The sequence below is a fragment of the Chamaea fasciata genome, unplaced genomic scaffold, assembly GCF_029207755.1.
Source record: "Chamaea fasciata isolate MVZ Bird 193981 ecotype frontalis unplaced genomic scaffold, bChaFas1.0.hap1 SCAF_19, whole genome shotgun sequence".
NCBI lineage: Eukaryota > Metazoa > Chordata > Aves > Passeriformes > Sylviidae > Chamaea > Chamaea fasciata.
Window position 1 is genome coordinate 3,813,164 of NW_027094104.1, and position 23,967 is coordinate 3,837,130.

At 52.3% G+C, this 23,967-nt stretch overlaps 1 protein-coding gene across 1 annotated transcript in view; it reads left to right on the top strand.

The window, feature by feature from the left end:
- MAP2K6 (mitogen-activated protein kinase kinase 6) overlaps positions 1-23,967 on the top strand; it is a 55,203-nt gene that overhangs the window by 12,734 nt on the left and 18,502 nt on the right. Inside the window, exons 2-9 of the mRNA XM_066200870.1 lie at positions 12,691-12,757; positions 13,930-13,978; positions 16,727-16,840; positions 18,214-18,333; positions 19,073-19,189; positions 19,984-20,035; positions 21,972-22,099; positions 23,226-23,303. Coding sequence (XP_066056967.1) covers positions 12,691-12,757; positions 13,930-13,978; positions 16,727-16,840; positions 18,214-18,333; positions 19,073-19,189; positions 19,984-20,035; positions 21,972-22,099; positions 23,226-23,303 — 725 coding nt within the window. The remainder of the gene's footprint in view (positions 1-12,690; positions 12,758-13,929; positions 13,979-16,726; positions 16,841-18,213; positions 18,334-19,072; positions 19,190-19,983; positions 20,036-21,971; positions 22,100-23,225; positions 23,304-23,967) is intronic.

The window sequence follows — 23,967 nt, forward strand, 5'->3', positions numbered from 1 at the left end:
CCCCGCTGTGCCTGCAGCAGCATCAGCGGGAGGGTGGCAATGTCACCTCCTTTCCCAAAGCCGTTGCATTTCCCAGTGCTGGCAGCACGGCTGACACCTCCAGAACACCCTGGCTCGGGCACTGCAGCCAGGGCAGAGGCAGGAGCTGCTCTGTGTTTGCAGCTCTGTTGCAGAGCTCCCACTGTGCTGTTTCAAAACCGCTTTTGCAAGATCCCCTGGGAGAAAATCCCAGCTGCACCCGGGTTAAAAACCTGAAAAGCAATATGGGGACTGGAGAGAGACCTTGAGCAAAAACGTGTCCGTGGGGTGTCTGATGCCAGTGCATCTTGTCACCCTAACAAAATTGGGGTTTGGGGCTCCACGTGGCAGTGAGGAAAGGAGTTGAGCTTGATGATGTGGGTCCCTTCCAACTCGGGATATTTATAATTGTATGGGATGGGTGCTTTAGCCTTGGGAGCAGTGGGTTTGGGAAGTACAGAGGTGTTTGTAGCTGGGCTGGGCCTCATGGATTTAAATCCTGCTCCCCTTGTGGCTGAGGCAGATGGAGCACCTGCTTTTGTGTTAAATATGGGACAATCGCTGCTGCCTACTCAGGGTTGCTGTGGGAAGCTGCTCAGAGTCCCGTGGTCACTCGTGGTGCTGTTCAGAGGTGAAATCTTGGTGGGTAAGGGCAAATAAAAAAAAAGCAGGTGGAGTACTGGGAGCGATGCCCAGCTCGTGGGCGAAGCTGCAGCATCCCCTCAGTTCACCCACCGGTCTGGGAGCTTCATCCCTACATCCATGGGGAGCACCCAGTGGCATGGCAGGGTTCTGGAGAGACCTTTCGGGGTGCTGGGGAGGAGCAGAGCCCTCCCTGGCTGCTGTCAGAGGGGCAGAGCCAGGCACAAAGGCCTGGCCGAGCCATCATGCCGGGATGTTTGGGAAGCTCTCGGCCCTCTGTGCTGCTTTTGCAGGTGTGGGAGGTGTGTGTGCCCAGGCAGAGCTCAGCCCCTCCTGTGCCCACCTCCTCCCATCCCTCCTCCTGCTCTGCCAGGCCAGATGCTCTTTGGCATGGGGAAAACAGACACCGAGGTAGCAGCAGCAGCAGCAGCAGCAGAAGCAGCCTCGTCCTCCAAATCCTCCTGCACAAAAGCCCTTTTGTTCCCCGGGTGAATTCCAAGAGCTTTTCTCCAGTTTTTGGTTCCAGCAAACTCCCACTGCAAGAAGACAGGCGAGGGCTGAAAACAAAGTGGCAGGGAAATGAAAAGTCCCTCGTAAAAAGAAAGAAAAAAACCCCCAAACCAGCCAGGGCTGGAGGCTCTTTTCTAACAGCTTCCCTGGCCTGCAACTCCTGTGGATTTCCAGATTGGAGATAAGCAGCGCAGGAAGCAGGCTCTGGGATGGGGAGGCAGTGAAGCCAGAGGGAAAATGGGGATTTATGGTGTGCTGGTGCCTGGGGGAGCTCCTGCCCCATCCCCTCACTCCCCGAGCTGCAGTGCTGTGGGGGAAGCGGAGAGACCACGAGGCTCCCGTGGCCTGTGTTGCTCTGTAGGATCTCCATCACCCTCACACCTTCCCCAGAGCAGCAGGAGAAGCTGGCCATCCCACTGCTGGAGGCCACGAGGACCACGAGGAGCAGAGAACCTTGGTTGTCCTTGAGGGCACCTCTTGGACCCCAGTAGGATTCCCTTGAACCTTGGCTGCGTGTTTCTTGCAGCTTCCCTGTTATGCAGCTGTGATCTGTAGGATTTGGGGGCGTTGGGGATGCTGTGATGGGAGGAGTGGAAGTGAGGTCAAGTTGTTGGCTGGAAAAACAGTTAAGGAAAGGGAGGTGAGGAGAAGGAAGAGGATTTGGTCCTGAAGGGATGCCTGGCAGGCTGTTGGAGATAGGAGGGTGTGTGGACAGAGTGTGGAATTCTGCATTTTGTGCCTGGAATTTTGCATTTTGTGGTCTGCATCCTCTGGCAGCTGCAGAAATCCTGGCCCATGGAAGTCCCTTGCTTTGGTGGATGTGACTCAGAGCCCACAGCAGCAGAGGTGTTTTTTGCCTGGATTCCTCCCTGCATGCAGCAGGCAGAGAGGACACACAGCCCAGGCTTGTGCAGCTCTGGGAGTCGGTGAGATCCCTGTGGGTCCCTTCCAGCAGGGATGTTTGTGATTCTCCGTGTCACCCGTGGCCATGGATGGGGTTATTGGGGATGAAATTTGCGTGTGCACATCCCGGTGCTCCATCCCTTCCACCAGCACCTCCTCCCCTCTTCATCCCATGGATCCGAGGCACTGCCTGTCCCTCACAGGTGAATCAGGAGAGAACTGAAGCAGAGGATCTGCTTCCCTGCATTTTGTCACAGGGAATTTCGGCAAAAGGCTCAGCCAAATATTGTGATTACGTTTCAATATGGTCAAGGCTTTGATTGTCCCGCCTTTGTGCCACACCATCACGCAGCTCTCTTGCTATTTTTTAATCTCGCAAGAGCTTACCTGCTTATTTTTATATCTCAGTTATTAAAGATGGGATTTTACAGTTCTGGGCAGTGCAGAGGGGAGGAAGCAGCTGGGAGGAGGGTGTTCGGTGCTGGGGTGAGCTCAGGTGTGTGAAATGCCCGGGGATGGGGCGCTGTTCGCGCAGGGTGACGCTGCTGCTGTCTGCACAGAGGTGCTGCCGTTTGGGAGGAGCTGTGCGCTTTCCCCCAGGCCATCAGAGCAGGAGCAGCTGGATGCACACCCCAGATGGCTTCAGCCAAAGTGTTGTAACAGGGTTTTTAATATCCCTCTCTCCCGTGGCCTGTGCTGGGAGCTGGAGGCAGCGCTCCTATCTCCCACCTCCCATCAGCACCTCGGGGATGAAGGATTTGGGGCTGCTTTGCGTTGCAGCTGCTGTCTGGAGGGAGGCTGGCTGCTCCCCAGGCTGCCTGGCAGGGCAGGGCAGGGTGTCCGGGGACAGCCTGGCCTTGTCACCTCTGCGGGTGCCAGCGTGGTGCTGCCAGCAGCTCGGCAGGAACAGGACGGGTGGGCCCTGAAGCGTTCCCTTAAAGGGATGCAATGTCTGGGCTGGGAGGGGACATTAACTGGGAAGGGACATCGTCTGGCAAAGCTGTTTGTTGTCACCTCCCCGTCAGCATCAGGAGGGAGCATGTGGCTGCTCTTTGCTGATCTCGGAGTGTGATGGAATGGGGCCCTCAGTGCCCCACACTTTGGTTTTCCTGCGGGCCAGCACTGGAGTGGGGCAGAGGAAAGTCACTGGGGCAGAGCCCAGTTGGGAAGTGAAATCCACGCTGCTGGAATGTCCAAGGCAGTGTGGGAGGCCGTGAAACAGCTCAGTGAGGTGTCAGAGGTGTCCACGGGACACAGAGGATCCTGAACACCCATCCCTGCAGGGTCTTCTCCATCAGACATCCAGCCTTCATCTGCAGACTGGCCCCGGGCGCTGGTGTCGCACAAAACCTGCTGGATGGTTGCTCCAGCCTGTGATTAGCCCAGTGCTCCCCGCAGGAGCTGCGGGGGGGGCTCAGGTTTGTTTGGTGGGGGGTTCCAGGGGGCACAGGATTGCCCCAAAGCTGTGTCAGCTGCCTGTGCCCTCCCCGGGGTCCCTCAGCCCCCCTTGAGGGCATGTCTTAGCTCGGGAGCTCACATCTGATCTCTATCAAAGTGTCTCTTCCGCTCTGCACTCAGGTCTGAACTCCTCTGAGTTTTGGAAATCCGCTCTTATCAGAGTGACAGACTCTGGTAACCAAAATGTGCAGATAAACAAGAAGAAATTGCACCCCTCTGCTTTCAGTCTTGACAGGAGTAACCCAGCAGCCTGCAGCCCTTCTGCAGGGTGTGTTAAGAGGAAAATGGGCAGAGTAAGAGAGATTAGCCCGCATCAGGAAATTACCTTCAAAATTGAATTACTGAAAGACAGAGCTTACTGAAAGGAGGGCAAATAGGTCCTGATGTTTGCAGGGTTCGGTGACATTTCTGTCCATGTGCGCGCCGCAGGAGCCGCAGATTAAGTCTGCTGGAGTCCGTGTTGCCGAGCTCTCTGCTCTGCCTTGTTCCAGCCTTTTCTTGTGCCGCTGTTCAGAGCTTCTCCTGCTGGAGGCCGTTCTGAGGCAGGCACCAAGCCCTGACCTTGTGATTTTACCTCGCAGCAAAGCCGGAGATCTTTGTCCGGGCCGTGTTCGTGCCTCAGCAGGGCTGACCCGCGTCAGCCGCCGGCGGCCGGGAGCGCGGCTCCCGCGGCAGAGCCGGGACCGGGACACAAATAACCCGGGCATTGCCCAACCTGGCCCGGGTCACCGGGGGCACCTCGCCCGCTCCCGGCACAGCCCTGCTATTTTGGTTTGGAGCCTCTCCTGCCCCGGTTTATTACAGGTTGCGGGGTTGAGTCAGAGGAGCCAGTTCAGCCCTGCGACGGAGAAACCCCGGGGCAACTGCTGGCACGGCTGGATGCTGGAGCACGGCTGGGTGTTGGGGAACAGCTGGGTGCTGGGGAACAGCTGGGTGTTGGGGAACAGCTGGGTGCTGGGACACAGCTGGGTGTTGGGGAACAGCTGGGTGTTGGGGAACAGCTGGGTGCTGGGGCACATCTGGGTGTTGGGGAACAGCTGGGTGCTGGAGCACGGCTGGGTGCTGGGGAACAGCTGGGTGCTGGGGAACATCTGGGTGTTGGGGAACAGCTGGGTGCTGGGGAACAGCTGGGTGTTGGGGAACATCTGGGTGTTGGGGAACAGCTGGGTGTTGGGGAACAGCTGGGTGCTGGAGCACGGCTGGGTGCTGGGGAACGGCTGGGTGCTGGGGTCAGCTGGGTGTTGGGGCACAGCTGGGTGTTGGGGAACAGCTGGGTGTTGGGGAACAGCTGGGTGTTGGGGAACAGCTGGGTGCTGGAGAACAGCTGGGTGTTGGGGAACAGCTGGGTGCTGGGGCACAGCTGGGTGCTGGGGAACATCTGGGTGCTGGAGCACAGTTGGATTCTGGGGCACAGCTGGGTGCTGGGGCATGTCTTGAGTGATAGGACACAGCTGGGTGTTGAAGCACATCTGGGTACTTGGACACATCTGGATGTTGGGACATGGCTGGGTGCTGGAGCACAGTTGGGTTCTGGGGCACATCTGGGTGCTGGGGCACAGACAGGTGCTGGGCATGGCCACTCTTGGGACAGGACGGTGACTTGCATCCCCACCTTTCCCCTGCGAGTGCTGACGGTGTCAGCAGGGATTTGGGGACTTGGGGATCAGCTGGTACGTGGTCACTGGGACAGCTGTGCCCAGGCCATGCCAGGCCATGCTCTTCTCTTCAGGAGCCTTGGGAATTAAACTGGGATTTTAATTCCCGACTGAATTAATGTAATGACTGCAGCACTGTCTGCCCCTGTAGGGTGCCAGCGTTTCAGGGCTTCCTGCTGTGCTCGCATTCTGGTACACGCTGGAAAAACTCACCATAGCCATAAAAACGCTCTTGCCTTTCCTGCTGCCTGGCCCAAAACACGACTCCTGGGGGACAGAAAGGAAAACAAATAACGCTTTAATTCAGACAGAAAGGTGTGAGTGGCAGTGTGGACACCGTGGGGCCGTGGTGTGCTCAGAGCTGGATGTGCCAGCTGTGCCAGCAGCTCCCTGGCATCCAGACGGGAGCTGGGAGCCACCTGGGCCCCAGCAGGCTCAGCTCCATTCCCCAGAAATGTTGTTAAGGAAACACATTTCAAGTTTGCCGTTTCCAAGGAGTTGTTGCAAACGGCCGCGAGGGAAGAGGCAGATAAAGGACGTGTGGGAAATGTCCCTGTCCTGCACAGAGCACACACCATCATCCCTGGAGCATCTCCACTGGCTTCCAACAGATCCAGCTCCTCCTGGCAGTGATGGAGGAGCAGCCGGTGGCACTTGGCCATTTAGTGGCAGGGCTTAGGAGAGAGCAGCTCCCTCAGGTTTCAAGGAGAGAAATAAAGCACAAATTCACCTCATCCCGTCCCTTGGCCTTTGGTTGAAGCTTCTACAGCTTTTAAACATCTCTTGCATATTAAGTTCTTTCTGTGGCTATAGGAAGGGTTGGAAAGGAGATTTTCAGACCCGCTTTTCCACATTATTGGTGCTTACATGAACACCTGGGTTTTGGTTTTCTCCAGAAGTTAGGGCTTGGCTAAAACTCCCTCTTTACAAACTGGATGGTGGGCACAGCTCAGCCATTCATCCACCCTGGCACAAAGGGGATTTTATTTACCAAAATATCACTGAGGCACACACCCCAACCACGGGGGCAGAATTGGTGAGAGGACTTCCCTTGTGCCTCCCTGCCGCTGTCACCAGCACTTGCCTCCCTGTCACCTGCAGTTCCATCCCACAGGCATTCAAATCCCAAATCCATAGCCTGGTTCCACACTTGGACTGCCCAAATTTCAAAGGGTTTTTCACCCATTTGCAGCCCGTGGGAGGAAGGTGATGGTGCAGGAATCGCTGTGGGGGGACACGTGGGGATGTGGCCACCAGGGTTTTGTACTGCAGACCCTCCCAGAAGTGGCTGCTTGGGGGATGTTCCCCCATTTGTGTTCTCCTGAGGGCTTGATTTCCATTTCAGCTGGAGTGGAGCCCGGGTAGGGCTCCAGCAGCACGGCCTCTCCTCAGGCCCACTCCTTGAGAACATACTTTGTTATCTCTGTGTATTTCTATTTTTCAGCACGGCAGCTGGGCAGGGAGCCCCAGGCTCTGTTTAGTCTGCAGTGGGCAGGGTTTGGCTGTGGGGACACCAGGAATGTTCCTGCTCCTCTCCCCGCTGGGCTGGGATGTGCCCACGTGTGGGATTCCTTGGGGGGATTTGAAGAACCTTTCAACCTGGGCGGGATCAAAGGCTCTAAACCTCGAGCACTGGGCAGTGGTGATGAGCTGGTGCTGGGGCAGGTGACGGGACTGGAGGAGACGGACAAATCCATCCCCAGCCCTCACACCGCGCCAAGATGGTTTGTGTAACAACCATAAGAATTTGCAAGTATCAATAATTGAACCTGTGAGATGATTTGTAATATTTGTTAAAAATGTTTTTTTTTTTCACTTCTTTGGTAATTTTTGGTCATTTTGTCCAAGTGTTTTTCAGTACAAGGTTGCTACACCTACAGCAGCAGTTGCTCCGGGTGACCCTGCTCTGCCTTGGGTGTTGTCAGCAGCTTTGAGATATCTCAGTGTTTGTGTCCAGGAAGGTTAATGAGTGAATTTCTCAGAGATTTGGGATTTTCCAGGTGTCCTGCAAGGCTTAAAGTTCTCTTTGAGCCCCTCAAACCCAGCGTTGTTGCTGAAATGTGGGCTGGAGCTGAGCTGTGGATAAAAGATGCCCTTTGCACTTGCACACACCGAGGTTTTGCATGAAGAGCTCTCTCCTGCTGGGCGGCTCCAGGGTGCCTGGGACACAAAAGAAATAATCTTAATTCCTTGGTTTTGCCTGAACTGTCTGAGTTGGGAGTTTTGCACCTAAGCCATGGTCCTGGGTCCTCTCCCTCTGCAAAGTGGCACTCCAGGATCAGGCCAGACATGGGTTGTGGAGCCTTGGGAGCTGCCCATGAGTCTCCAAAATTCACTCCTCTTCCATGGAAACCCGCCAAACATTCCCATTTTGTCCTCATTTTAGGGCTGGGGGTTTGCTCACACAGAGAGCACAGCTGATAGGGGAAAACCAGATCATTTAGCTTTCAAAACCTTCCAAGAAATCAGACCAAAAAAAAAAAAAAATCCTTGGGAGAGACGGGAATCGTAAATGAGCCACTTTTATCTCCTAAAAAAATGGGAGAAAGAGGCATTTCCCGCCTGTGAAATTTTACCAGCAAGTTTTATGCCTAAGAGTGTTGTTTGAAAGGAAATGTTGCTACATGGCTATTGAACACATTTTTAATAATAAATTGTGGTGAAGACAGAACTAGTTAATATCCTTTGAAGGAAATAGGAGCTTTTTGTGGCAAGGAACTATTTATTTTGGATTAAATCATAAAAAAGTTTTTGACTGCAGCGAAAAGCCTGGAGACTGGGGAGCGGGATTTTCCTTCAGAAGTCGAAGTTTATTTTCTCTTACAGCCCGTGTGGGCAGCAAATTCCTCTGTCTTCCCTTTCTTTGTTATTCTCTGTTCTTTTCACTGCGAAACGTCGAAGCTTCCATTTTCAATATTGATATTTACCGCTGCCCTGATTGAAGGGGGTTAACAACATCCATCCCTGGGCTCTGTCAGTGCCGGTGGGAAGAGCTTAACGAGCGCCTTGGAAGCTTCTTCTTCTCCCCTCCCTCAGGAATCGTGTTTAAGACCTTCTCAGGGAAGCATTTAATGTGTTTTCATTAAGTCAGGGTTTCTTTTTCCCCGTTCCAGTTTTGCTCTCAGGCTTGGTTTGCCTCTCGGGGTTACTCGGGCTGGTCCAGGCGCTGCAGGAGCAGTCGGGGTCGGTGCTGGGCCAGGTGATGCTGCAGCCAACTGCTGGCCTCAGAACCACAAAATCAGGGAGGCATTAAGGGTGGGAAAGCTCTCCAAGCTCATGGAACCCAAACATCAACCCAGCCCTTCCAAGCCCATCGCTGAGCCACGTCCCCACGTCTTCTGAACACTTCAGGGATGGTGATCCCACCGTGCCCTGGGCAGCTTCTTCCAATGCCTCACCACGCTTTTGGTGAAGAGATTCCTCCTAATTTCTAATCTCAACCTCCCCAAGCACAGCTTGAGGCTGTTTCCTCATCACCTTCTTCAGCACCAGTCGGTTCAGTGTTTTCTGTGGGTCAGTTTTTCCTAAAGGAAAGTAAAATTTAAGCACAATGTCACAAAACCCTGGAAGTTTTGCTTATCTGAACAGGGCTCTGGAGATGTCTCTCAGCATCACTCCAAGCCGGGCTCGTTTTTTTTTTTTCCCCATCAATTATTCTTAAAACTTGGCTTTTGAGCCAAGTGCTTGTGGATGTCTCCGTGTGTGCCAAATTGCAGGGAGAGCTCTCAAATGAGCTTTAGCTCGTAGGCTCAGGGCCCAGCAAGGCTCCAGGGGTTGTTTACACAGAAAATTCATGGTTTTTTTGGGTGCTGCGGAGGAGATGTACGATCCCACCTGCTGAGCCACCAGCAGAACCTTCTGCTGAAGGAGCCACCTTTAGACCTTGTGCTGCGTGTGGTGGTTCACTGGGGCTTTCCTCACTGCAGCTCCCAGGGGGTTGCAGTAAAAACCCTCTGCAGGGGTGTTTCGTGCCTCAGGATGGAGCCCTGGGCTGTCACTTTGGTGTCTGAGGCACCTGGAGCCTGGTGTGGATGCCTGGTGCCCGCCACGGGTGGCTTTTGTGTCTCAGTCCCTGAGCTGGGGACTCCTTTATTTATTTAACCAGCTGCTTTCCTCAGATTTGCAATCTCCAAAAGTTTCTCTGTCAGGTGGGGCCGAGACGGGCCCGTGGCTTTGCCCCTGCCACAAGCGACACAGACCGGCAGATAAACACACGCGGTGGTTTTGTCCAGGAAACAAAGCGAAAAATAGTCATGGCCCATAAAAACTCTGTGGAAAATACTGCTTTTTATGGTGGATGGAACAGGTACCAGCCCAATTTTGGGTGTTATTGAGCTGCCCCCACGTTTGGAGCTCCTGTGCAGAGGATTGCAGTGCGGCGTCATCTCCCCGAGCCGACGTCTGCTCTGGCAAACTGGGGGATTTTATTTTGACAGCCAGACACTTGCTTGGCAGCTCCTATTGAACGGAGCTGATCTCGAGACTTCCAATTATTCTTTTCCTTTAAAAAAAAAAAAAATCAAAAAAGCCATTTTAAGTATGTTTGCGTTTGGGGAGGAAGTCATTCGTGTGTGAGCTGTTGGATCTGGAGCTGGGGATTGGGGTGAAGGGGGATCCTGGTTCCTGCAGCCTGCCGGGCTGGTTCTGCTGCTCAGTTCTGGGCTCAAAGCAGGGCCACGCTCAGGGCTGCTGAGGCTTCCTGCAAACCGCTTGCGGACGTTGGCCCCAGAGGCTTGGAAAGACGAGCGCTTTGCACGTTGGAACAAAAGGAGCTCAGAAATTTGCCCTGATCCAGTTAAAAGCCATGAAATCGCCTGATTTCAGCCCAGGAGTCATTGAATAACCACAGGGTCAGCACATCCCCTCTCGGCACCTCTGGGTGCTGCAGGTGCAGGTCCTGGCCGTGGCAATTCCCGTTTCCCATCCCTCCTCCTGGTGCCATCGTGAAATCCACGTCTTCTTCAAGCCACTGTTGTTGCTTTCTGCTTTCTTGAAAAGAAAACCCCGAAGAACGTTAAACTCTGCCCGTGCCTTGGCAGCTCGAAGGCACGGACAGATTGTGCTTCAAAAAAATGGCAGAGTTTCAAAATATTGTGTTCTGTGAAGAAGAGACAAGGAAAATAAACTCCCCAAAGTGCAGATTTTAGTTCCCCAGGAGGAGAGGCTTTTAAATGTTTATTTGGGTTTGGCGTTTTGCTCCCTGGTTCTGCTGACGCCACTCGTGAAGCACGGTGAGATTCAACCTGCTCTGGGTCCAGTTCAAATCAGCTTCATTCCCAGTAGGTTCATTTCCTCCCTGCCAGGGCAGGGACAGCCGGGTTCCTGAGGCTCAGGGACAGCACATGGGCTGGTGCAAGCGAAGCCATGAAGGATAAAATGGGGAAAAAAGGGGAATAACAGAGCAAATTTGTGCCTGTTTCTTGTTTGACTTTGGTTGTGCCAGCATTGAGTGAAGGGCTGATCCTTGGGGTTTGTCAGCAGGCAGCTGCTGAGTGTTAACAGGGACGGTTCAGCCCTAAAAGAAGCAGTTCCTCCATAGGCAATTTGGTGGGTTTTTGTGTCTTTTCCACGTGCAAAGTCAGTTTGGAGCTGCTTTTCCCGTGCCTGTCTCGTTTCCTTGAGGATGCAGGCAGGAGGCAGAGAGGTCATTGGGATGGCAATGCCAGAGGAGCAGGGGTTTTGTTTGCCTGCACTGCCAGACCTGTCTTTTTGAGATTCCTTTGTTTGGGTAATGCGCCAACATCTCCCCATCTCACATCCCACGGAGCTGAGGTGCACTTGGCACAGCCTGGGCAGGAAAGGGAACCTGGAGCACCCAGCACAGCAGGGCTTGCTCCTCACTTCTGCCTTCTGGATACAGCTGGAAAACTGGGGGGAAAAGGGGCACAGAGCAGCTCTGCTCACCGCAGGAATTCCTCACTGGTTTTTAGAAGCGTTTCTGCTTCCTTAAACACCAGCTTTTACTTTTTGGGAAAACTCGGAGCTGTTCTTTGTGCTCTCCGTGACCTTGCTGCTTTTATTTTGCTTTTCCTGTGTGGGCTGGGGAGCTCCTGGGAGCAGAGAATTGGCTTTTTTTCCTCATTTTTCTTCCCCTATGTACGTTCACAGCTCTGTTCATTTCTAGTCAGGGTGCACAGAGGTTTCCAGTAAATGCTGTTGCCATGAGGTGTCCGCTGGGTTCTTGCAGCCTGCCCCATCCCGGAATGACTCTGTCAAAAGGAGAGAGCATGAGCCCATCTTTTGGAACAGACAAGGAAAAACAATACTAAAAAAAAAACCCACAAAAAATCCACTAAAAACAAGAGCGAAACAAAAAAACCAAAACAAAACCTCAAACCCAAGCAAACAAACTTTAAAAAACCCCAAACAAAAACAAAACAAACCAAACCACCCCAACAACAACAAGAAAAAAAATAACCCAAAACCCTAAAAAAAATTACTAATCTGAATTGATCAATTGATTCATAAAGGTCATTTTCCATCCTGGGTGCCTGCCCTTTGATCCAGCACCCCTCTGGCACTGGGATGCACAGGCATCTATTGATGTGTCAAAAGGAAAAACAAATTCAGACACGCATAGGTGAGGTTAGAGAGAGAGGGTTGGGAACAGAGAATAAAACTCGTCCTTAAAATAAAGAGTAGTGGATATAAAACGTTAGGTTAAAAATGCTGAATGCCTAAATTAGATGCTTGAGCCTTTTTTGGGAGGGGATGGAGCAGGGATTTTATTACCCAGATGTTTACCGTGGGGTTTGGTGACGGGGCTGATGCTTCCAGGTTATTTTCTCCCTGAATTTGAGCCCCGTGCTGAAATGGGGCTGGATGTGTGCAGTCATAAAAAGGTTCTTGTGTTTCTCTGCTCTGCCTGCCTCTCGTGGCTGCTGGTTTGGACCCCCTTTCCAGGAGAGCTGCAGCTCAGCTGCCTCACATCTTGAGCTGCATCCAGCTCAGAAAAGCTTGGCTGGTCAGTGTGAATAGAAACAAATGGCTCTGAAGCCTGCTAACTTGAATTCTGCTTTATTTTTGCTGGGTTTGCATAACTTTAATGGCCAGGGGATGAAACATGCAGTGAAACAGAATCAGAATCTGCGCTTTCAGATGCGATTTTAAGAAGGTGTTTCGTCCTGCCAGGGTTTGAAGTTGTGTATCTGAAATGGTTTTAAATCTGAGAAGTGTTTGAAGGGATCCTACGTGGGTAGGAGGAGAAATACCTTTCCCTTTGCATGTTCTCATGGCCTGCCTGTGCCAGAGCTCCTGCCTGTTTTCTGGACCAAGCTGGCAGCCAAGTGCTCGCAGGTTTAAATGAAATCTTGCTGAACAAAGGCACTTTATGTTTGAACTCTGTGCCCTGAGTCTGCCCCACCAGCCTGGCTGGGCATTTCTGTTAAATAAGGTCAACAAATACAGACAAGCTGTGTTTTGCAAATTAACCCCAAAGAAATCATAACAACAACAACAACGAAAAAGTGCCTTTCTTTAACTCTGCCCCTTTCTTGTTTCACAGGCAAGAAGAGAAACCCTGGGCTGAAAATTCCTAAAGAAGCATTTGAGCAACCACAGACAAGCTCCACGTAAGTCAGCAAACACTGAGGCAGAATGAAAAACAAACCGCCAAGCCCAGCTGCCTTCCAGCCCTCGGCTGGCACCTGGAAGTGTCCAAAGCCAGGCTGGATGGAGCTTGGAGCACCCTGGGACAGTGGAAGGTGTCCCTGCCCATGGCAGGGGGTGCAATTAAATGATCTTTAAGGTCCCTTCCAACTCAGACCGCTCTGGGATTCTGTGATAATTTCACCACCCTCAGCCCATCACCCTCCACCCATCTGTGTCTCCTGTGCTGCTTAATGATGCAGCAAAAGATAAAAAACCAGAATGGGCCCCCAGTTTTGACTGGTGTGGCACTTTGGCCAGCAGTTTGAGTAACAGGCATAAAAACTCATCCCCTGCCCTGCCTACTCAGCCTGGCAGAAGGAATCCCTGTTTTAAAGGCACTTTGTGCAATTCCATCTTTGCTTCTGTGAGGATTGAGTGTTTTCAGCCTGTTAACCTGCTCTGTGTGGCTGAGGTGAGGATTTATAGCAGGTTTAGATGTTCCTGCCCATTTAATCTGTTTTTCCTGCAGGCTGGCAGAGATTCTGTGCTTGCCACCTGCCTTGATTTCCCAGTGAATCCCTCTGGGTTCCTGCAGGGGCAAGCTGGCTGTGAGAAATGCCAATTCCAGCTGATTTTTTTTTTCCTGAGCCCTTTTTGGGGTGACTTTTGTTGATCCTGCAAGGCCAGGAGGCTGCAGGGGCTGCTGGTCTGAAGGTGTGAGGGGATGGCTTGGGGCTTGGATTTACTCACTGAGGGAAAATTTGATCTTTTGTTAACAGAATCACAAAATGCAGCTTGGGATGGGTCCTCAGGAATGGTCTGGTCCAACCTTTCTTGGTAACAGCATGGTAAAATCTTGGTCTAGACAGGATGGCCCAGCAACCTGTCCAGCTAAATCTGAAAGGTGTCCAATGGGGGGGAATCAAGCACTTCCCTGGAGAGATTATTCCAAGGGCTGATTGTTCTCACTGAAAACTTTTCCATTCAGCATCTCCCAGGAATTAACTTGTACCCATCACCCCTAATGTTCTCCACTAAACAGAAGTCTCCATCTCCTTTGTAGCCACCTTTTAAATACTGGAGCGTGGTGCCTGGGCCTTCTCTTCTCCTTTGTAGGGAACATTTCACATCTTTTCCCTTTCCTTTTGTGCAGGCCACCCAGAGATCTGGACTCCAAAGCCTGCATCTCTATTGGTGAGGAGGTAAGGCTGGGGGACCTCTGGCGCCAGGTGACCGTGCTGGGCTGGCTGCTTGTGGGATTGCTTCGCTTCAGCCCCCTCACCCCCCCAAAAAAAGGGCACGTAACTAAATACTAGCTGTTGTAAATAATGCAGCCCATTTTACCTGAAAGACAAAGCAGTTTTCTGGGTGAATAAAAGCTGAGAAGATCCAGCCTGGGAGCTGGTGAGCTCTGGGGGCTTGTGAGCTACGTCCAGCCATAAATATCCACGTGGCACCTGGTGTTTGTGCTGCTGCAGGCAGGGCTGTGTGGGTGGGAGCCCAGCTGGAGCTGCTGGTTGGCACTGCCCTGCTGAACGTGCCCCCAGCACTCACCCTTGGCTTCCCATGACACGTGGGCTCCCTTCATATTTTCCACCATGGAAATTCCTTCCTTGCTGCACTAAGGTGCAGCTAATCCCCTGGAAATAACCATTGTAAAGCAAGGGGGTTGCTAACAGAGTCGTTGGACTCTCCTCTCTGCAGTTCCTTTGCTGGTTTAAAGCCTTCAACCCAAAAGATTTCACTTTGCTAATGTTGAAGGTCGTCTCGTCAAGAGTTGAACTCAGGTTAGATGTTCCTGCCCTGGAAGCAGATCCTTCTGACAGCATGGAAACCAGCCCACCTGAATGAAAAAAAATACCAGGGGAAAAAAAATAAACACCAAAAAACAACAAACCCCAGGACGGTTATTTTGATAAGAGAAAAAGGCAGAGCAGAATTCAGAGAAGCACTTTAAAGCTGGGCAATAAATTTATGAGGTGCAAAAGACAGGCCTTGGTGTCAGTGAGGTAATTTATGCAGTGAAATGCTAATCCAGTAGTGGTTTAAAATGCCTGATTTTGGAGGCTTTCCTTTCATTTTGCATTTTGTATTTCCCCTGGCTCGGAGCAGGGCCTGGGAGGTGGGAACAGCGTGAGATGCAAAGTGGTGCAGCACGGAGGCAGAGGAAATGCCTGCTCCAAGAAAATCACCTCTCCCCTGCAGTCCCAGCGCTGAGGGAAGGCTCCAGTGCTCCAAAAATGCTCCCTGCAGGAGGCAGTGAGGCCGGGCTGGGTGGTGCAAGGGGAGCTCACCCTTGCACACTCACCCTTGCACACTCACACACTCACAGCCCCCAGAGTTCTCCAGGCACGGATCAGTGGCTGCCTCACGGGGACTGGCACGCCTTGGCTTGCATTTCCCATGGATCTATGAGCTGTTTATCCAGCCAGGTTCCTGTAGGGTGGGCCCCAGCATTCCCACACTCCCCCTGATCCCTCCTCTCCCTTTAAACTCCACTGCTCCTTCGAGGAGAACGCTCCGAGCGCGCTTTTGGAGAGGCTCCTGGTGAGCAGCAGGAGCACTGTCAGGCAGTCAGAGCTGCCCAAATCTCTGCTGTGACTCCCAAATGTTAGTCAGGGCTCCTTGTGCACATTCCCAGAGCGTCTCCCTGCTCTCTGTGGCATGCCCAGCTGGCTCATTGCAGGCTGCAGGGATTTTTCTGCCGCGCCGGCAGAAAGCCGTGTGGGATTGTTCCCTGGGAATCAGCTCACCCTCACCCACTGCAGGGGGATTCACTGCTGGGGTGGTGCTTGCAGCAAGCACAGTGGCTGGGTTTAGTGGCAGAGGCAGATTTAAAACATGCAAAAATGAACAATAATTGTTATTATTATGATTAGAGTGGCTGCACGATATCGTGGCAGAAAGGAGAAGGGTAGGGATGCAGGGTCCACACAAATCCATCCCTTGTGCAAAAGTAGGAGGAAATGGTGATGGATAAAAGAAATCCTCCCTGATTTAAAAAGAGGGCACATTCAGCTGGTGTTTGGCCCACCTGCAGGTTTGGAGAAATAAGTTTAAAAAAATCTGGAGATGTTTCCTTGATTGTTTGGGGGAAGAAGAGGATGGAAGGAAAATAAAGCAAAGTAAAATTTTTAAGGTCCCTCCCACACAAACCATTCCATGATTGCAGCTCAGAGGGCTCTGTCATCCTGTGATCCGGGATTCCGTGACTCTGGGCGGTGGGTGGCTGTCAGGCAGAGCATCCCATGGAAGGAATGGTCCTGCTGTGCCTGCCCTGCTCAGGATGCTCCTCCACACAGCCTGGGCAGGGAGCATGGAGCAGATGGCCCCAGATGGCCCCAGGGGAGGACAGGGACACACCTGGGGCATGTCAGTCCCTGAATGCCTCACGGTGCTGCAGGGAGGAGCCCAGTGCCAGGTACTCAGCACACAGGACAGCTGCTGCTGCTGCAGCTGTTCCTGACACAGAACTCAGTGGGGGAGCAGGCTGCAGCTAAGGAGTGCTCCCACAGGGCAGCCTCTGACAGACCGACATCTCTGCACCCCAAATGCATACCCACTGCTCCGTGGGTGTTTGTCCCTCTGCTTCCTGTGCAGTGCAGAATGAGAGAAGTGACCTCTCTTGTCTCTTCTGGGATGTCGGAAGTTGATTTGACTTTTTGCCCTGTTTGCCCTTCCCCGTGCTGTGACTGTGATTTTGTGACACAGACACATCCCCTCCGAGCTCTGTGACCACTGTGCAGCTCTCTGGGATGCTGAGCAGTTCAGTTCTGTCCCATGACTGACCTGGAGTGGCTCCTTGGCCAAGGAGCCTGGAAGGAGACGTGTGTGAGCTGCGCGTGTGCCCCGTTGTGGTGTTTGCACCTCCTCAGCCGGGGAGGGGGCTGTGCCCCTCAGGGCTGCACACAGCAAACACCCAGGGGCCACTTTGGGCTTTTGTCCCCCAGAACTTTGAGGTGAAGGCCGATGACCTGGAGCCCATCTCCGAGCTGGGACGAGGTGCGTACGGGGTGGTGGAGAAGATGCGGCACATGCCCAGCGGGCAGATCATGGCAGTGAAGGTAGAGTGAGCCTGGGGCTTCTGTCCTTTCTGGGGTGCTGGGCACACTTGGAATCCCACCTGGTTCCTTCCCTGACATTTGCTGCTTTCCTCGTGAAATCCTCTTTCCACACAGGGCCTGAGGTTTGGGGTATTTGGGTTATTTAACCAAGGGTCATTTGGGTTATTTGACCAAGGAAAGGGGGGGTGTTGTAAAAGTGGGATGCTGCGGCATTGTAGTGCATCAGTCACGCTGTTCACCTTGATCCACAATATTCCTGTTTCTCTAGGCTTCAATATCCCATCATTTTTTAAATATACACACGCATAAAAATTTACATTTTTTTTCTGCTGTAGCCCCTCAGATTCACTTCATAATTATAAAGAAGAATAATAATTGCACGAGAGACTTTTCATGTGGGACTTTTTCAGTCTCCTTGGAACAGGAAGTTTTTTTGTTGGGATTTTCACGTTTTGCCTGCCGCAGTGGGATCTTGACTCATGGCAGGCTTGGAGATACTATCATGAACAGTTTTCATAACAACAGCTTAGACTCATAAATTTGGAGATTAGGGAAATGGTCATGGGAAAATCTGTAGCTTGGGAAGGACCATTTTTTGCTTGGCTGAATTTTAGTCTCCTTTCAGAGTAAGAGAAAAAGATCTGGAAGCTCTGAGCAAACTCTCTGCTCCTCAGTTATGGGCAGAATTTTCTGTGGGTGCTGGCTGGGCCAGGTCCCACGGCCTCTGTGCTCTGCATTTGGTCTTTTTGTTTGCTTTGGTGTTCACCGAACTGCCCAAGACCTCTCTGAGGGCGATGGAAGATCTCAGCTGGGCACGGCAGGAGCATTCAGGCTCTTTGTGATGCTGAGCAGTTTCATTCTGTCCCAAAACTGACCTCGAGTGGCTTTGGCCCAGGAGCCTGGAAGATGTGTGGGACCTGTGTGTGCCCTGTTGTGGTGTTTGGCAGGTCTCCAGGTATTTCACATCAGGGACATCTCTTCCTGGGGGCCTGGGAAATGCCCCTTTTCCAAAGCCGTGGGGAACCATGGGCTCTGGTGCAGGGCTGGAGCCCTCTCTGGTTCCCAAAACCTGCTGATGTAACACATGTCCACTGGACTCCAAAAGCCCCAGCTTTCCACCAGCCTGGAATTCCATTTCCTGCTCCTCTCTCCTCTCCCAAGGCACTTCTTTCTTTTGGCTCTTGCAGAAAGAGTGGTGTTTGCAGGGAAGAGCAAAGCGGCGAGAGGACCCCTGGGTGCTCCTGCCGTGGGTGCTGGGCTGGGGATGTGCCTGTGACAAAGGTGGTGACAGAGGGGTGGCACCAGGGGGGCTGGAGGGCTCCAGGTGTGGTGCCAAGGCCCCGGGCAGGCAGCCCTGACACTCTGTGTTCCAGCGGATCCGAGCCACGGTGAACAGCCAGGAGCAGAAGAGGCTGCTGATGGATCTGGATATCTCCATGAGGACGGTGGATTGTCCCTTCACCGTCACCTTTTACGGGGCGCTTTTCCGAGAGGTGAGGCTCCCTGGGGCTGAATTCCCGCTCCTGCACTTCCTCCAAGTGCCAGGGGTTTAACCTCCACCTGCTCACGGAGGTTTGCTTAGGCCTGGCCTGAGGATGTGTCACTTACTGTGGCTGTGAGGGTGGGACAGCCACCAGCTCACAGCCTGGTCCTGCAGTGTTCAAATCACCCTGGCTCGGTCTCAGCCATGTGGAGGAAAAGTGTGGAAAGCTCTGAAAAGCAGGATTTGTTGAAGAGCTTCCAGCACAGCTCTGCAGAGCTGAACTTTCCCTGGCTGGGCATTGGGAGCCTCAGTTCTTGATAAGTTACTGGGCTCCTAAATCACTGTGGGTCTGCTTTGGGAAGAGCCCTAAATGGTAGGGAATGTGAACAGCACTGAATTCCTGAGCAGGGAAAAGAAAGCCCAGGACAGTTTTGCTCAATGGGTTTTAAAAAACAGGGAAGGGAAGGGAAGGGAAGGGAAGGGAAGGGAAGGGAAGGGAAGGGAAGGGAAGGGAAGGGAAGGGAAGGGAAGGGAAGGGAAGGGAAGGGAAGGGAAGGGAAGGGAAGGGAAGGGAAGGGAAGGGAAGGGAAGGGAAGGGAAGGGAAGGGAAGGGAAGGAGAAGGGAAGGAGAAGGGAAGGAGAAGGGAAGGAGAAGGGAAGGAGAAGGGAAGGAGAAGGGAAGGAGAAGGAGAAGGAAAGAAGAGATGCTTTGTTCCAATATCCGGGTATCTGCTTGCTTTACTCTGCAGGGAGACGTGTGGATTTGCATGGAGCTGATGGATACCTCACTGGACAAATTCTACAAACATGTCATTGACAAAGGCCTGACGATTCCCGAGGACATCCTGGGGAAAATCGCAGTCTCTGTGAGTAGCAGCAGGGTGGGGAGGGGAGGGAAAGGGGTTTTTCCCCTATAAGCCAAGTCCTACCTGGCCCAAGCTCCCTGCTGTCTGTGCACACAGCTGGCCTCACATGTCTCTGTGTTATTTATAATAATAAATAATATTTTTAAATAATAAATATAATAAATGATAATAAATATAAGTAACAACTAGTTTTGTTTTATTTTATCATTAATTAAATACTATATATTATCTATTATAAATATATAACATATACTTTATATCATAAATATATAAATATATGAATTATTTATATATAAATATAATATTCATATAAATCTATTTATTCTTAATTTATAAATAAATATAATCAATTATGTTAAATAATAAATATAAATAATAATAAATTTATTTACTTTTAGTGAATTAATTTTATTATTAACTAAATATAAATAATAGTTATGTAATAAATATATAAATATATAAATAATAGAAATATTTATAAATTGAATATAATAAATATATTATTTATATAATATATATAAGGGGTGTTATTAAGGGGTGTTATTTACAAGCCATAACTGTGCCTGTCCATGCCCCTGATGGAGAGCTGGCCCAGTGTGAGATGTGGGAGGCTCCTGCAGCCCCTTTCCCTTCTCATGGGGGTCCTGGCGCCCCCAGGAAGATCCCTGGGTGCCCACCAACACCTCAGGGTGCAGGGATGTGGGGGCTGTGGTTTCCCTGCCCTGCAGCCATGTGTCATTTCCTCCTGCTGGTGCTGCTGCCAGCCGTGGCTGACTGTGGATTTGTCGTTTCAGATTGTGAAAGCACTAGAACATCTGCACAGTAAGCTCTCCGTGATCCACCGAGGTGAGTGCCAGGCACACACTGCCCTGCTCCCAGCCTGGCAAGGGCTCCCAAAAGCCCAAAATACCCGAGATAAAGCGAGCCTTCGGCAGCAGAAATGCTCCCCAGCATCTCATGACTTGTAGCAAAACCCAGGCAGAGGAGATGACTGCTCTTTGCTCCTTAAAATCTGCCTGCTGCTCCCAGTGTCTCCCTGGAGTGCAGGAGAAGGGGCTGGCAGAGGAAGGGCTGTTTCCCTGGGCTTGCTTTCCCCTAAACCCATGGTCTGCTTCATCACCTGGGTGAAATTCAGGCTTTTCTCCCTCACCTTGGGAAATTTTGGAGCAGGCTTGGCCCGGGTCTGTCCTGCAGCTCTGTGTCTGATGTGCAGTGAGAGGGATCTCCCTGCCAGCCTCGTCCTCCTGCACTGCTCCAGCCATCCTCACCCCTTCCCTGAGCTTCCCTGAGCTTCCCTGAGCTTCCCTGAGCTTCCCTGAGCACCAGTGCAGCAGAGCACTCTGACACCTAAACCAGCCTCAAATGAAAGCAGGAATTCCCTCCTCAAACTCTTCTGACTCTTTTCCCCTGTGGAGCGTCTCAAAGCTGCTGCGAGCACACTCAGGAATAAATTTGCAGTTGCTGCTTGACGCCTTCATTTTTAAAGGGTCCTTTTCAATTTGTGACGAGGAGGAAAGAGCCCTCCCTGAGTGCCTGGGAAGCAGCAGAGTTCAGCTGGAACAGCCAGTGGCACTGGCTGTGCTCTTCCTGTGGCCGGGGGTTGAGTTTCTGCCTTCTGTGTCGCTTACAGGAGGTGGAAAACCCTTCTTGGCTGCTGGGTTTCTGTGTATACTTGTTTGATTTCCACTGAAAATTGTCTGATTTCAGCGTAGGAACAGATGGGTGAGGATTTTGGATACCTGAGGCTTTTGATTGCAGAATGCTGATTAGAGAGCAGATGTTAACGAGCTGTAAACCCACAGTTCCAATAAGCAGGACTCAAACACAGCTCCTGGCATCCTTCAAAGGCTGTTTCATCTGTATTTAATTCTTTATCATGTGGAGACAGAGGATCTTCAGGAAGTGACCTGTTATTTCTAGGTGGCAGCAGGGAAAGGATTGCTCCCTTTGGAGCATCCCAGAGATGCAGGGTCACCTGTGCTGAAATTCCATTTGGGATTAGTCTCACAGAGCAATTGCCTGCTCTGCAGGAGAACACCTCCATGCTCTCCTGGGTATCACTCCCTGGCTTCTCTGGGTGCCTTCATTTCTCTTCCTCCCGGGGGTTGTAGCTGCCCTCACGGGCCTGATGGGCACACCAGGGATTTGTAAAGCCACAGTGGGAAGAGAGAAATCTGGCAGTAACAGATAGATGAGACTCTGGCCTGGTTTCCGTGGGGTGTGGAGCTCCCACTCTGCTGCTGCTGCTCACGCTGCAGTCGGGCTTTGTGTCCTTAAAGTCAGAGGCCGTTCCTGAACCTTTGATCCTTGGCTCTCTTCACTGCTCTCTCCTTGCCCTGCAGCCCTTTCACCCTTTCCTGCCCCCACATCCTTCCCCCGTGGGTTTTTCCTTTTGCTGCCATGATTGCAGACCCACGGGGCCTTGCCGGAGCCAGTCACCCCATGGGATCACCCCCAACCCTCGGAGCTGCTCCCTGGGAGCTCCCTGACCATTCCCTGAGCAGTGGGATGAGATGGTGATGGGCAGAGTCACCTCCTGCTGCCCTAAATCACAGAGGGGAGTGTGTGAGTGAAGGGACAGTGGCAGGACACATGACAGGCCCATGAGGCTGTCACCTGAACGCTCCGGAGCCGAAGCCAGCGGGTTTTTGGCACGCCTGGAGCGCCGGGCTCTGCTGGGCTCCTTGGCTGCCCTCTGCTGCTGGGACCCTCTGTGGCTGCTTGTGGCTTGGCCCAGCCACCCCCACGTGACAGTGACTGTGGTCTGTGTTCCTTCTTGCAGATGTAAAGCCCTCTAACGTGTTGATCAATACGCAGGGGCAGGTGAAAATGTGCGATTTTGGGATTAGCGGTTACCTCGTCGACTCTGTTGCTAAAACCATGGATGCAGGATGCAAACCCTACATGGCTGTAAGTGGAGAAGCTGCGTGGGGAGCAGCCAGAGCAACATGAGCCCGGGGGGAAGGATCAGCCTCCGGCAACTCTCCTGGGGATTCCTTTGGGAAGATGCAGCCCTGAAGTTCAGGGATACAGTCCCCTTGGGAGGGGAGACAGATCTCATGGCTCAGATCACATCTCCTGCTGCCTTCTTGCCAGCCTGTGACCTTGGGGAAGGCTCTGGAACTGCTCCCTCCTGCCTGATTGCCATTTGCCCCATGGGGACAGCAGTACTCAGCATGGGGAGGAAGAACAGTCCATCCTCACCCCTTCCATGAGCTTCCCTGAGCACCAGTGCAGCAGAGCACAAAAACAGCCTCAAATGAAAGCAGGAATTCCAGGTCCCTCTCCTGGGAACTGCTGTGCAGGATTTGTGGAGCACCTGAACAGGGTGAAAACAGTCCTGGAGAGCTGAGGCTTGTCAGCCCCTTTGTGCCAGCTGCGCCAGCTCAGCTCCACCAGCCCAGCCCCTGGTCTGTGGTGACCCATGTCACTGATGCCTTGAGAGGCTGCCTAGAACAGAGGGTAGCCAGAGTTAAAGGAATAAAGTAGGGATTTGTTAAAGGGCCTTCAAAGGATACACCTTGGGCAGGACAAGAGCCTGGCTGAGGCTGCACCCAAGATGGACCCAAAATGGACAGTGGGTCACGAATTTTCACAGTTTTATAAGTTTTGGTCCATTTCCATATTGGGGTTAATTGTCCCATTACAGCTTCAGGTGATGCAGTCCCATCCTCTCAGTTTGCTCTCCTCAATCCCCTGTTGTTTGCACTTTCTGGGCCTGAAGCTGCAGTGGTGTCCTTGGTTCTGGGGCTGGAAAAGGATTGTTTTGTCTGAACTGTGAGGAGGACTTGCTAACACTTAATATGAAGTTCAGAGTTCTATACCAATGCAGTGCAGAATCCGGAGAATAGGAAAGCTAAAACTTAAGGCACACCCTTACTGGTGAGGATGGGGAACCAGCTGGGCGCAGCACAACCCAGGAGGGCGAGCTGTGGGCTCAGGGGTGCCGGGCTGGCACCCTGAGAGACCCACCCTGGGTGTGGGCAGGGCACTGGGGCCATCCCTGCTCCTCACCCTCCTCTGTGTCTGTTGGCAGCCTGAGAGAATTAACCCGGAGCTGAACCAGAAGGGATACAGCGTCAAATCCGACATCTGGAGCCTGGGGATCACCATGGTAGGGTCACCTGGGGGCTCTCAGCACAGCCAGGGGGGCTTGTGGCTTCGTTCTCCTCCCCACAGTGATACTGGTGGCACGGGGTGGGGACAGGAGGAGCTCAGGAGGGCACGGGGCATAATATGCCACAGTGTAGTAATGTGCTTAAATAACTTAGACCATCATGTGCTCTAGTTAAACTGCTGATAGTTATTTTTATCAAACCCTTGGAAATTTATCAAGGTTACTGAGATATAAACAGTATTAAATTAAGAGAGAAGAGCTTAAGAAACAGAACACTAAAAATGTAAGGAATAGATAAAAGAGACCCAACATAACGATAGACTGTGACCAGCCATGCTTCCTGAAAAGCGTGTACTGAACTGATCGAAGCACCAATCAAATAATGCACAGTCACGCCAACAAGTAGGCTTAAAGCGCGTTTAATGTAAACAATAAATCGGCTTCTGCTCCATCGTATTAGTGGTACAGAAGTCCCGAGCTCCCCAGGGCTGGAGGGCGGCAGGAGGGAGCTGCTCTGTCGGCTCCTGCCTGCCGTGGGCTGCGGGGCTGCAGCTGCCGGGAGATGGCAGCATGGGCTAAGGCACGGCGCAGAAAACCCTCCCGGCGCTCGGCAGCTCGCCGAGGCGCCCTCGGGAGAGCAGGGATGCTCTCCGCTCTCAGG